Source organism: Bacillus rossius, chromosome 5 (genome assembly GCF_032445375.1).
Source record: "Bacillus rossius redtenbacheri isolate Brsri chromosome 5, Brsri_v3, whole genome shotgun sequence".
Lineage (NCBI taxonomy): Eukaryota > Metazoa > Arthropoda > Insecta > Phasmatodea > Bacillidae > Bacillus > Bacillus rossius.
Window position 1 is genome coordinate 27,396,095 of NC_086333.1, and position 12,788 is coordinate 27,408,882.

Genomic DNA, 12,788 nt, shown 5'->3' on the forward strand with positions numbered 1-12,788 from the left:
AAATTCAACCAAACTAAATTTGTGCATGAAAAAAAAAATCCTGAACTTGTGATAAACCTTATAGTTGAGTTCTCATACAATCTTCAAGCAATTAAAAACCGTAGCCAAACCAATAATTAAAAAAAAACTAAACACTATTTTTAACACATTTAGAACCATCCGTCCAAAAGCAAGCGATTGTAAATGACATCACAAATGAACTGAATATCATTTCACGTTTCAGTATTGGAAGATAACCTCAACAGAATCAAAAACATTGTCTTTTAGCCCAGGAACTGTTGAACTTTTTTTTTTTTTTTTTTTTTTTGGAAAAATTACATCTGGAGAAAATTGCCAGCAATAACTTACCTAGGCTATTGATACTACAGAAAATGCCAGCACCATCAGCCAGAAGCCTCTATTGATAACTCCACCGCAACATTACATATAAAGGTGTCCACAAGAGTAACTTACATGCCTAATCTCATTGAGTGTGTAACGTAGTACAAAAATGTCAGAAGGTTGCAAACTAAATATACAAAATTTTTTTATTATTTAGTCTCCACTGAATACATTATCTGTCTAACAGAAACATGGTTTAATAATTGCAGCATCATTTCTCACTATTTCACATATCATTATCTCATATTTAGATTAGACAGAAACTTCATACTCACAATGCAGGAAAGAGGTTGTGGTGTTTTGATTGTGCTTAATAAAAACAAATTTCCGTCAGTCCATCAAAATCAAATATATGATCATCCTGGAATTGAAGCTCTCTGGGTAAAAATTAAATCTTCAACTAAATACCTAATAATTGGTAATGTATATATTCCCCCTCAAACTACTACTAATACATGTTCAATGTATTTTTAACCATTAGAATATAACCTCACTTACTACCAAGATAAATTGATAATACTTGGTGACTTCAATGTTCCTGGGTTGATGGACAAATAAACATATTTTAACATATCACAAACTTATATCAAATCTAAGGCACAATCCTTGCTGAATTTTCTACCAGTTTGGAACTTCTAATAATACTCAGTCCTCCAATAATTTGTTAAATCTTTGCTTCACAATTATACCCCAGTATGAAGTAACGAAATCAGTTGAAGTTATTGTGAAAGAAGATTACCGTATCCTGCCAGAGATTTTAAAATTACAATGGATATTCAGTTAACATACAAATTCTCAATTTCTTGTGTCATAAAATTAATGCTTATCCTTACTAATATTATAAATGTGAAATTATGTAAATGTGAGTTAGTTAGTTTGTTTGTTTGTGTGTTACAATTTCACGCGGAAACTAGGTACTCAACGGATAATTATGAAATTTTGTGCGCATATTTTCAAGGGTATGTATAGTAAAGGACATAGGACTCTTTTTATTATATATATATCATATATATTATTATAATATAATATTATATATATATTCTGAAGGGCAAAAATATTGATATTGGTATGTATGATCGCCCGACTGAGAGTTTGAGTAATTTGAATGAAATTTAACGCCATCTGGCATTTCAATAAGTAAATAAAATAATTCGCGAATCTTATACTGTAATACCGGCGATCAATTCACTATTCAATTTAGTAAAGCATCTGCTTCCACATTTATTTTTATTATTCTGTCACCTTCAAGCAATACTTAAACTTTTTTAATTTTTGAGGTTAGGTGTCTTTATATTCTTAAGATTGTTTGGATGTTGATGCTGAAGGTTATATTTTACTTACAAGAGAATTTCGTAATTTAGTAGAAAATGATGTGGATCTTATTACTCAGGTTTTCCCAAACTTGCAACAAAATTTGAAAACCTTTTTTAATAGCATAATCGTCGCACTCGCATAATTGTCGCACCCATATTTTAGGGCGTCAAAACTTTGATAAAAAAACTTTTCCCGTAAACGTTGTATGATGAGTTTGGTCCCGCTATTAGATTCCGAGTGCTTTGCGTAGGTATCTTTTCCGTATAAAACAGTGTATTTTAAAGTAGAAATCTAATATTTATTTGGAAATTAACTATTTTACTTATTTAATTAACGGAAATACGAAGCTGCCTGATGTGTAAGTTTTCTTTTAAAGACTTTTTAAACGTTATAACCTTTATCTGTTTGTTTGCATCGCCGCGGTGTACCGCTTATAAAAATGTAGCCAGCGCTAGTTGGCATCATTCATGTTTGGTTATGTTGCTTCCCATATAGAGCACGCACACATAGTCCAATATCGATATCTCGCTGAATGGATACAACGTGCGCTCTCTTTCGAGTGCCGCAGTAACAACATTTGATGGCCTGCTCTCTTTCGTGGTAAATGTGTACTACAACTATAGTTATATGTTAGTTCACGTCACATATTCAAGTGGCTTGCGTTCGGGTCACAGATTTTGTTTTTCTGTTTAAAGTTGAAGAAAGGTTTTTGTTGCATGAATTATTATTATAAATTGTTTGACGTGCTCTTGTATACTCCACCTTTTTTTAAATAAACGTACTTTCCATGAACAGGTTTTGTTTTTATGAATAACTTTACCTAACAAAAAAAAAATTTTCCGCATAAGCGTCGCACCCCTACTTTTCAAACTTGATTTTAGTATTAAATGTGCGACGATTATGCGAGAAAACACGGTAGTGATCAGTGGTTGTGCACAAGAGCAATATTGGCGCCAACAAATGATATAATTAATAAAATCAACACTGATATTATAAAAGAGGTGCAAGGGGAAATGGAGTATTTGTCAATAGATACAATCATGGATACCGAACAAAGCACTTCATATCCTGCGGAGTTTTTAAATTCACTTGAACTTTCGGGTGTACCCTCACATAAACTTTAAATGAAACTAAATGTACAAGTTATACTTAAGCCAAATCTAGATGCTCCTTGACTGTGTAATGGAACGAGGCTTCGGATCACACAATTATGGCAGAATATACTTGGTGCCACTATTTTAACAGGTGTCGGTAAAGGGGAAAGTGTTATTATACCTCAAATTCCAATTATCCTCACTGGATCTACCGTTCCAATTCAAAAGAGTTCAGTTTCCCTTCAGGCTTAGATTTGCTGTTGCCATCAACAAAACGCAAGGGCAAACATGGCAGGTAGCAGGGGTGCATTTGGAAAAGCCATTCTTTTCCCATGGCCAACTATATGTAGCCTGTTTGTGTGTGTCCAATGCCCGAAATCTACACATGTTTGCACCGGACAGAAAAACATAACATAGTATACAGGGGCATCCTAGAATAATACTCTGATTTAAGCTCTTTTAAAGAAATACTAATTTATTATATGTTAATATATTGAACTTTTAAAATGTTAGTATTGAAAATTATTTATTTTTTTTTAACAGTGAAACATATTTCAATAAAGCATGTTTTCAGTTTTTTTTAGCTAAATTTTATGTTAGAATTTTTAAATACTGGTGATCCCAGTCACACAAAAGAACCAATTACCAAATTATTTTATGTTCTTTACAATGATCTTTGATAATTATTTAAGGACATCAACACGAGCGAAGCCGCGGGTAAAAACTAGTATTCGAATATATTCAGAAAGTGTCTCTAAATACCCCTATCTGTTTTCCAAAGATTTAATATAAGCTTTCAAATAAAATAAAAATATTCATAAGCTTTTCAAAAGAAACAACTATCAGTACTACACATACCATGTTTTATCGCGTAATCGTAGCACATTTTATACTAAAATCAAGTTTGAAAATTAGGGGTGCAACTTTTATGCAGGAAAAGATTTTGTTGAATAAAGTTATTCATGAAAACAAAACCCATTCATGGAAAGTACGTTTATTTGAAAAAAGAAGTATAAAAGAACACCCCAAACAATTTAAATTGATAAGTCATTTAACAATAACCATTCTTCAACTTTAAATAGAAAAACAAAATCTGTGATCTGAATGCGAACATGAACGAATGCATAACTATCGTCGTAGTACACATCATGAAAGAGTGCAGGCCATCAAATGTAGTTAACTCGGCACTCGACAGAGAGTGCGCATTACGTGCAATCAGCGAGATATCAATATTCGACTACGTGTGCGCGCTCTATATGGGAAGCAACATAACCAAAAATGAATGATGCCAACTAGCGCTGGCTACGTTTTTGTAAGTGGTACACCGCGACGACGCAAACGAACAGATAAAGGTTATAACGTTTAAAAAGTCTTTAAAAGAAAATATACACATCAGACAACGTCGTATTGCCATTAATTAAATAAGTAAGGGGTAATGTGCGAATAAATATTAGATTTTACTTTAAAATACGGTTTATATGGAAAAAAATACCCATACAAAGCACTCCGAATCTAATAGCAGGACCAAAAACATCATGCTAGAGTTATGGGAGAGGTTTTTTTATCCAAATTTTGACGCCCTAAAATATAGGTGCAACAATTATGCGCGTGCAACGATTATGCGATAAAAGAGGGTATTTTTCCCATTACCATAAGGCAGTCAAGAAACTGATCAAACGTGATAAAATAAATTGGGCTCAACAGGTAAACAACATCAAGAAAAAACCTAAATCATATTGGCATTATGTAAAAATTATGAAAGATGGTTATTAACATTAGTCATCTATTAATTTAAATGGAACTGCTTCTGGTTACCCGAAACTAATATCTAATTATTTTGCTCAATATTTTGCTAGAGTTTATGTCTCATTAAACAACCGTCACCAATCTCAAATATCAAATACCAGCTCTCATCCAATCTCTTTTTCTTCCATCTCTGAGCTCTTGGTATTTTGGGGCATTAAATCCCTAACATGTATCATGTCAACTGGACCAGATGGAATACTAAATTTTATTTTGAATGTCTGCTATCAATTACTGGTGCCCTTGTTGCAACACATATTTACAGTAGTATTAAATCCCAAGTTTTCCCAACAAAATGGAAAATAGCTAAAGTCATCCCTATCCACAATAATGGCAGCAAATCAAACAAAATGAATGGTTTGACAAAAATTTTTGAAAAAGTAATACTGTACTTAAGTAAATTTTCATATAAAAAATTGTTTATCTGATAGTCACAGTGGATTCAGAATTGGAATGACCACTGCAATGAATCTACTTATCTTTCTTAATTCATTTAATAACGAAGTAACAAGTGGGACAGGTGAATGCTTGCTATTTCGATTTAGGTAAAACTTTTGACACTGTAAATCACTCTCTTTATTATTGGAAAATCTGTCAAATGTAGGCATATGTGATAAATACATAAATTAGTTCACCTGTTATCTCAGAAATTTATGGTTTTTTGTAACTTCAATACAGTTCTGGAGTTTCGTAAGGCGGTACGCTATCACCTCTGCTTTTCAATATATTTATTAATTATCTTACTCAGGTTCTACATCATTCTACTGGCCTTTTATTTGCAGATGACTTTAAAATATTTAGAAAGATTTCTTCCATACGCGATTGTCTCCTATTCCAAGAAAACATTCAGAAAATAATAATAAAACAAATCTTGTTGAACTTACAAAAAAAAAAAACTAAAATCATTACATTCTTATGCTCTGTTAGGTATAATTATAAGTTAGACAACGCTGAAATTTCAATTACTCCTGTTACCAAACGTCTGGACGTCATATTAGATTCAAAATTATACTACCATCAACATGTCAACTCTAGTTTCCAGTTCCCATAGAACCCTAGCTTTAATGCCACTAATAATGAGTCCATTCTTACACTTTATAATATAGCCTTAGTATGCTCAAAATTAGAATATGGTTATGTGATTTGGATTTACGTTAATAAATCAGATAGTGACAAAATTGAAAATATTGAAAACAAATTACTCAAAATTATAAGTAATAAAACCCTCCTTGTCCTAACCTAGTTTTGTTATCTGAATGCAGTGTTTACTTAGATTCACCTTTTGTTAGCAGATGTTAATTTCTAAATTTAACTGTAAATACCTTCTTGATAATTCTGGTATAAGAGTACTGCAGTTCAATATTGGATTACAGTGTCCATTATGTACAATACACAATAAAAATGTCATTTTATATGGATTAATAACCAACTTTAAAAAATTAGCTTAATATCAAACAACTGGTTATGCTCTGGCACTTCAATAGTTGAGTAAATTGTATTTATTTAATTATAGTAAATGGTTCGGCAGAAAAACTACCACATTTTAAAAATGAATAACACAAACAGTATTGGACATATTCATTTAATATTTTTTTACATGTTACAGAAACACTTTTAAAGTTTTTATATATTATGTTTTAAAATTATATCATAAATTATATATTATTATTAACCGTTCTGGTCAATGCATTGAGATAGTAGAGTTTTGAAGCTTTTCTCTACTCTTTCCATTATATCAACGGGTATGTTGTCGATGACAGCTTGATTATTATTCTTCAGTTGAGCCAGGGTCCTTGGATGGTCTGTGTAAAGTAGTGATTTCAGATAGCCTCACAAAAAAAAAAGTCACATTGGTCTAAATCAGGCAAGCACGCCAGCTATTGAGGATCACCCTGCAAGGAGATAAGGCGTCTGGGGAAGTTTTTGTGCAAAAGATTTATTGGCGTTCACTCTGTGTGGGCCGTGGCGCCATACTGCTGAAACCAGAAGTTTTGGTTAAAAAAAAAAACTTCTCAATCATGTAAACATTACGAACAGACTGTAACTGTCTGACCGTTTTCTCAAAAAAACTGTGGCCCAATGATACCTATTCTGGGCAATACACACCAGTCGCACGTTCTGTATGATGTTCTTGAGGATTCGTGTCACTTCAGTATCACATGTTTTGCTTGTTCACACAACCGGAAAAATGAAAATGAGCCTTATGGCTGAAGAATACGAGGGTGTCATGAGGCCTATTGTCAAGAACGGCTTCGAATACATTTATTTGTGGAAGAAAATTGAGTGTATTAAGTTTTTACACCACTGCCAATTTGTATGGATTAAATTGCAGTTCTTAATGAAGAATTAGCCTCATAGAACAATCAGACATCACAAGAACAGCTGCATGTTTGCGCGCAGATGACCTAGGATATCACACAATTGACTGCCTAACCTGCGTGATGTTTTCGAGTGTTCTGACGGTTCTTGAATGTCTAGGTTTTTTTCCTTTACATCACCAGTTTTCCTTAAGCTGACACCCATAAAAGAATCAATTTTCAAACAGTAACACGACCCGCTGGTGCGACATCAAAGTGATTCCTGAATGCATGCTGCATGGTAATGATTGAACAGCCGCTTGAAAAGTACGCCTCTAAGGTGAGTGCATGCTCCTCCCTCGTCCATTGCATGATCGTTACTAAACGTTCATCACAGAAAACGTTAGGTCCCACTCTTTTGAATGAGTGCCTCCTCACCCTTCTCGGGATAACAGTCGCTTCAGGGCGCACGTTTCAAATAAGGAAGTTTCCCTGCTGTATCTTGTATCTCATTCCCTAGTATTACGTTAACATTGTATAGGTATTGATGTCCTTTATTTTCATTACTGTAATATTAAACAGTTGAGCGTGTTCTGTTTTCATGTATGTCTGTGGTATTTTGTGTTTGACTTTATTTTGGCATCTTGTGTCTTTTTTGTGTTTGTTGATGGTGCCTGTCTTTTGGGCGGTGACTGCATTCTGTTGGTGCCTGTCTTTTGGGTGGTGCCTGCCTTGTGTGCGGTGCCCACCTCACAGTTTTGTTTTGTCTATTGTGTATCTGTATTTGTGTTGTGCAATTTTTTAAAGTTAAATAGCCTACTGTTAGTAGGCATGTTACAAATAAAAATAAATAAAAATCCAAACTGTTTATTCATATTTACAATAAATAAGAGAAGCATTGCAGTACAAATTTTTTAACAGTAAAGAGTTGTGCGTTTTCAACATTTATATGATTGGATTGTTCTCTGGTGTATCACGATTAGAGCTCTTGTTAGAAATCCTGTTAGCTCTGTTTGTAAAAGAATTTATGCAATGTTGAGTTAACATAAGTGCTATATATAATTTTTAGCTAGTATGTTGTTTTTATTCCTTAATATAGACCTTTTGCTACAATATGTATTTCATTTGCAGGATTGTTTATTTAATGTCTAATTTATTGATTACTTGTATTTTATATAATTTATTGTCCAATCAATACAGAGTATTAACTGAGTCATCATGAATTTAGTTGTGAAGAGTTGTGTCTATTTTCTTTGTGTCTTCACGTCATAAAACCAAATCCATAGCAGTCAGGAATTTGAAAAATGGTTTTATATAAGTCAAATAGTCTGTTTGTAATAAAGCTACAAATGCATAATTTTGTGACCTTATGTAAGAGACCCTCTCTTAAATTTTTGAACCAGTTATTTTTGTTTATTTTTTAAAATCATTTTTTATTTTTATTTTATTTTATCTTATCATTTTTTCCCCCTGATGTGCAGTACAACTTAAATAACTCAGAAATTTATTTTGGGGCCAGGAATAATCAAGAACAAAAAAAAAAGGATTTAGTAAGAAACATTTCAGTGGGAACCCTTGAATGTCTGTTAGGTGAAACTGTAAAGGTGGAATTTATCTTTTCATTATACTCACACAAACACAATGATGGTTAGGCAGACTGTTGCTGGCCATGGTCTGCTAAACGAACCTAAGGATTGTGGGACTCCAGAGTTGGAGTACCTACCAGGGGCTTGTAAAGTAACGAGAGTCATTTGATGGCTGGGCTGGAACCACCGACTCTTGCCACGCCTGAGTGCTGTGCCTTATTTTTCACGACCAGGGAACACCCTCTCGTGTATGACTGAGCAACACAACTACAGTAGTTATTGTTTTGAAACGAAACTGACCAATGCAAGATGGGAAGAAAAAATAGAATTAATAAAACCTATAAAACAAAGTATTTAACTGTTTTCATTCCCACAAAACTTGGGCACTCTGTGCCTCGTTAGATCCCGAGAAAGATTTTTTTAAATTTTTTTTAAAAATCTTTGCTGAAAGGTTCATGAACTGTGGCTAAGCATAAGATGCACAATTTTAAAATACATAGAAACACTAACAAAATCCTGAGAATCAAGTAATACTATTTATTTTTATACTTCAAAATTTTTTCATTGTATAATTTTTTTATTTTTTTTTAGGTCCACTCCATGATTAAATTGGTGTTTAAAGATGTCGAAGATCAAGAGTGGAGTGTAACTAGGAGGATGAAGTTGACTCAGAAACTTAAGAAGATTGAATTTAAGACTTTGGAATTGATGATCTCAAGAGTCGATAAGGAGGGAGTTGTGAGTATATGTCAGACCATTAAATAACTGCAGTTGCTGCCTCTGGTGTTACCCAGTTTTGTGACGACCTAGTTAGCTTAAAACTTATCTTGCATGCTTTATTGGCTATTTCATTTTGGTCACACTAACTGTGGTTCAATGGCTATTCCTGTAGATTTTTCATTATAGCTTTTTTGCATTTGTTGTTTAGTAGGCCTGTGCGAACACTAGTTTTTTGATGTGGAGCAAATATCACTTCAAATGTTTAAAATATTTGCAAAGTCATGAATTATTAATATACTCTGTGAAGCTGTATTAATCTTATTTTATAATATATAGGATTGAAATAAAAACAAATGATTGTTTAACGTTAGTAATGTGTGAAATGATTAAGTGATTAACGGATTGAGCCCTATATATAACATTATTTAATAAAAACTATAAAATAAAATGTATAATATTAATATTGATAATTCACAAAAGCAAATGGAGTGCATTCTTTTGATTTATTTTTAAGTAACCAATTTTGTTCAAGCAATTCATATACAACACAAAAAAAAAGTGAAAAATTATTTTCATGAGCAAATTTTATACTGTCAACATTATAAAGCTTATCAACAAATGCGAAGCTTCACATCAGACACAAAGCTTTGCATCAGAACTGAAGCTTCAAATAAAACAAATAGCTAATTTCCTGGCTAAGTCAAATTTAATATTAAATAGAGCTTAAGGTATGTCCACACTGGTGTGTTTTTACGTGCGTCAAAGGCATGCGTCTAGCGCACGGAGGAACGCAGCTGACGAGTGTGTTGTTGCATGCGTCATCGGAGTTTTAACGGGGTGAGTGAATGTAGCGCACACCGTGTTGAAAGCCGATCCATACAACTCTGGGATTTTGTGCGTCTTTCCTTGCACTTTTTATATTTTTGAAGCCATGTCGTCCGCGGTTGAGGAGACTTTAAATTTTATAGACGACTATAAAAAATGTCCTGCTTTGTGGGATGTTTCCTCAAAGTTGTATACAAACAAAACCGTTCAAAACGACGCGTTAAGTAACTTGGGAAAGAAATATAATCTTGATGTTCAGGGAGTAAAAACTAAAATAAAAAACTTGTGCTCATACTTTTCGAAAGAACACAAAAAAGTTAGTAAGAAAAAGATGGGTTCTGGGGCTGATGAGAGGTACAAATCACCATGGGTTCAATTTTCTGCTGAACCATACTCTACAAAGTGTCAAAGTTGGCTTCTGACATCCTTGAGAAATTTCTGAAAATGCCGTATTGAGCGTTGCCTGTAGTTTTCTTCTTTTTCTCACTATTAATTACTAAATAAGCTGCACTTATCAAAAGTGAACTCGCGTCCGCAACATTTTTATTTTGTGAGTGTTGAACGAAACTGACGCACCAATTTGGACAAGTATAGCTTGCATCAGAGGCATGTATTAGAGATGTATGCAGTTGGAGGAAAGTTGAAAAGAAAGAGGAATTGCAAGTTGAAAGGAAAGAGGAAGATGAAAGCGCATAAGTGTGGACATAGCTTAAGATTCATTCACTTACTGGAAGCTTGGCACACAGGCCTATTGTTTAATCACAAATTTATTTATTTATGACAAGAAAATGAAGTGACTAACATGGCATGTGAGCCAAGTCCTAAGGGGGAGAAACTAAATAAAAAAATGCTTTCTTGAATTTAAAAAGTTCTCGATCATTAAAACATTTTAATTGTTTTTATTGGAAGTTTGGTTTTGTGAAGGCACAGAGTAGACTTTATGATATGGAAAGGAGTGTTTATTGATAATATTATTACAGTTTTCTAACTTTAAAAATTTTTGCATACTAAAATTTTAATTATTTCACATGGTCATAGGTATTGGGTGGAGTAAATCCATTCCATTAAATTATTTGATATGCTTGTATGAAGTGAAATTTTTTTGCAATGATAAACAATTAAAAAGTTTAAGATTAAAACTACTTTGGAGTATAATTATGTGTTTAGGCACTGAATGTGATAAAATTCAAATTTTATTATAAAGATACGAACAAATTTTTTTAATATATTTATATATTTTATAAATTTGATATGTCTGGGGAAATGTACACATTATTCGTGGCTAAGTTGTGCACTTAAGGGCACATGGACCCGGCTGACTCCACCACCGGGCTGAGAGGTGGCCTGGCTGTGTGGGTGCTAGGCTCGATCTCCACTATGTTCTTGTTCATACACCCTACCAGCCCGCTCTGAGCGGCGGGCTCACTTACTACACTGGTCGATGGGCATCAGTGGGCTCTCTAGGCGTCCCATATGCTTCAGTCCCTGGACAAAGCACTCACTGGCTTCTGGTAGGAAGGCTTTTATTACAAAGTACTTCACACAAGATATGCAAATACAACTATAACACAATTGTACGGTAATGTACAACTTTAACACAATTTTACAGTAAAACACAACTGCAATTAATAAATAGGCTATGGTGCAGACCAGGGCACCACATACCTTGGTATAGTTATTAAGTTTCAATTTCACGTTTCAAATGCCCATTACTAGACTGAAATGATTTCTGAATTTTTACTCTACTACAATTAAGGAAAACTTTACAGCCATATATAAGTGTATAAGTTACCTTTTTAATGAAAATTTTTATTTTTATTATGTCTATCTTGGACAGTTTCGAAAATAAAAATCTTAAATTTGGTAGAATTACTTACCTAGTCATATACGTAGTTCCTTAATATCAAATTTTGTCAAAATCAGAATTAGTGAGGTCATTAAGGTGAATGATCTGACACATAAGTGCTCAAAATTTAATTGCAATTGTGGTACAAATAATCTGTTCCAAATCATTATTTTGGACATGAGGTCAGCCAGTTTGCACTGTATGTCATAGAGGAAACCCAATTGTTTGTCTTTGGCTATTTTTAGCTTGTTTTCTGCATGCCTTTGTATTCAGCTTTCTTTGCCCATTTTTTGGATTTTCTCTATGACGTACAGTGCAAACTATCAATGACTAGGAATCATTCAAATAATGTACAAATAATCTGTCGTAAAATTATGGACTTGCACCATTGCATTGTATTTGTCTGTCCTAGAAAAACTAGACTGTTAAAAAAAATTTAAGTATGTACAGAACACACAAAAAAAGCCAAGTTTAACTGTTTTTTTTTTAAAAAGACATAAGCACATTATGGAACTCCAAAAAAGAATTTGAGTCAGTAAAATGTTACAAAATGTGGAAAAGAACTGATTGGGTGATAAAATTGACAAAACAACAACAGCAAAGTTACTGACAACAGACAGCTCAGTTTGACATGATGACAGAACAAATGAAAACAGTAATAAGAAAACTCAATTGGCTTAAATAAGTACAATATGTACTGCAAAGAGACCACAGGTGAACACAATAGGCTTCTAACAATGAAACAAATGTGACGTTTCGCCAACTGCATTTGTTCTTGTCGTAAGGCTTCAGTTTAAGATGGCACGCGAGTCGTATTGATAGTTACCTGTAATTATTTTATAGTATTTCCTCTTTGCTATAGTCTAAATAATAATGGTGGGAGGGAGGGCAGGACAGAGAAAGATAAAGAGAGGGAGAGAGT

The 12,788-nt window shown here is 33.4% G+C and overlaps 1 protein-coding gene across 2 annotated transcripts in view; it reads left to right on the forward strand.

Moving 5' to 3' along the window:
- The window catches only part of LOC134531663 (DNA repair protein RAD50-like), a 253,543-nt gene that overhangs the window by 8,810 nt on the left and 231,945 nt on the right, over window positions 1-12,788 (forward strand). For both annotated transcript variants that reach the window (XM_063367443.1, XM_063367442.1), the window contains exon 3: window positions 9,067-9,213. In XM_063367443.1, coding sequence (XP_063223513.1) covers window positions 9,067-9,213 — 147 coding nt within the window. The remainder of the gene's footprint in view (window positions 1-9,066; window positions 9,214-12,788) is intronic.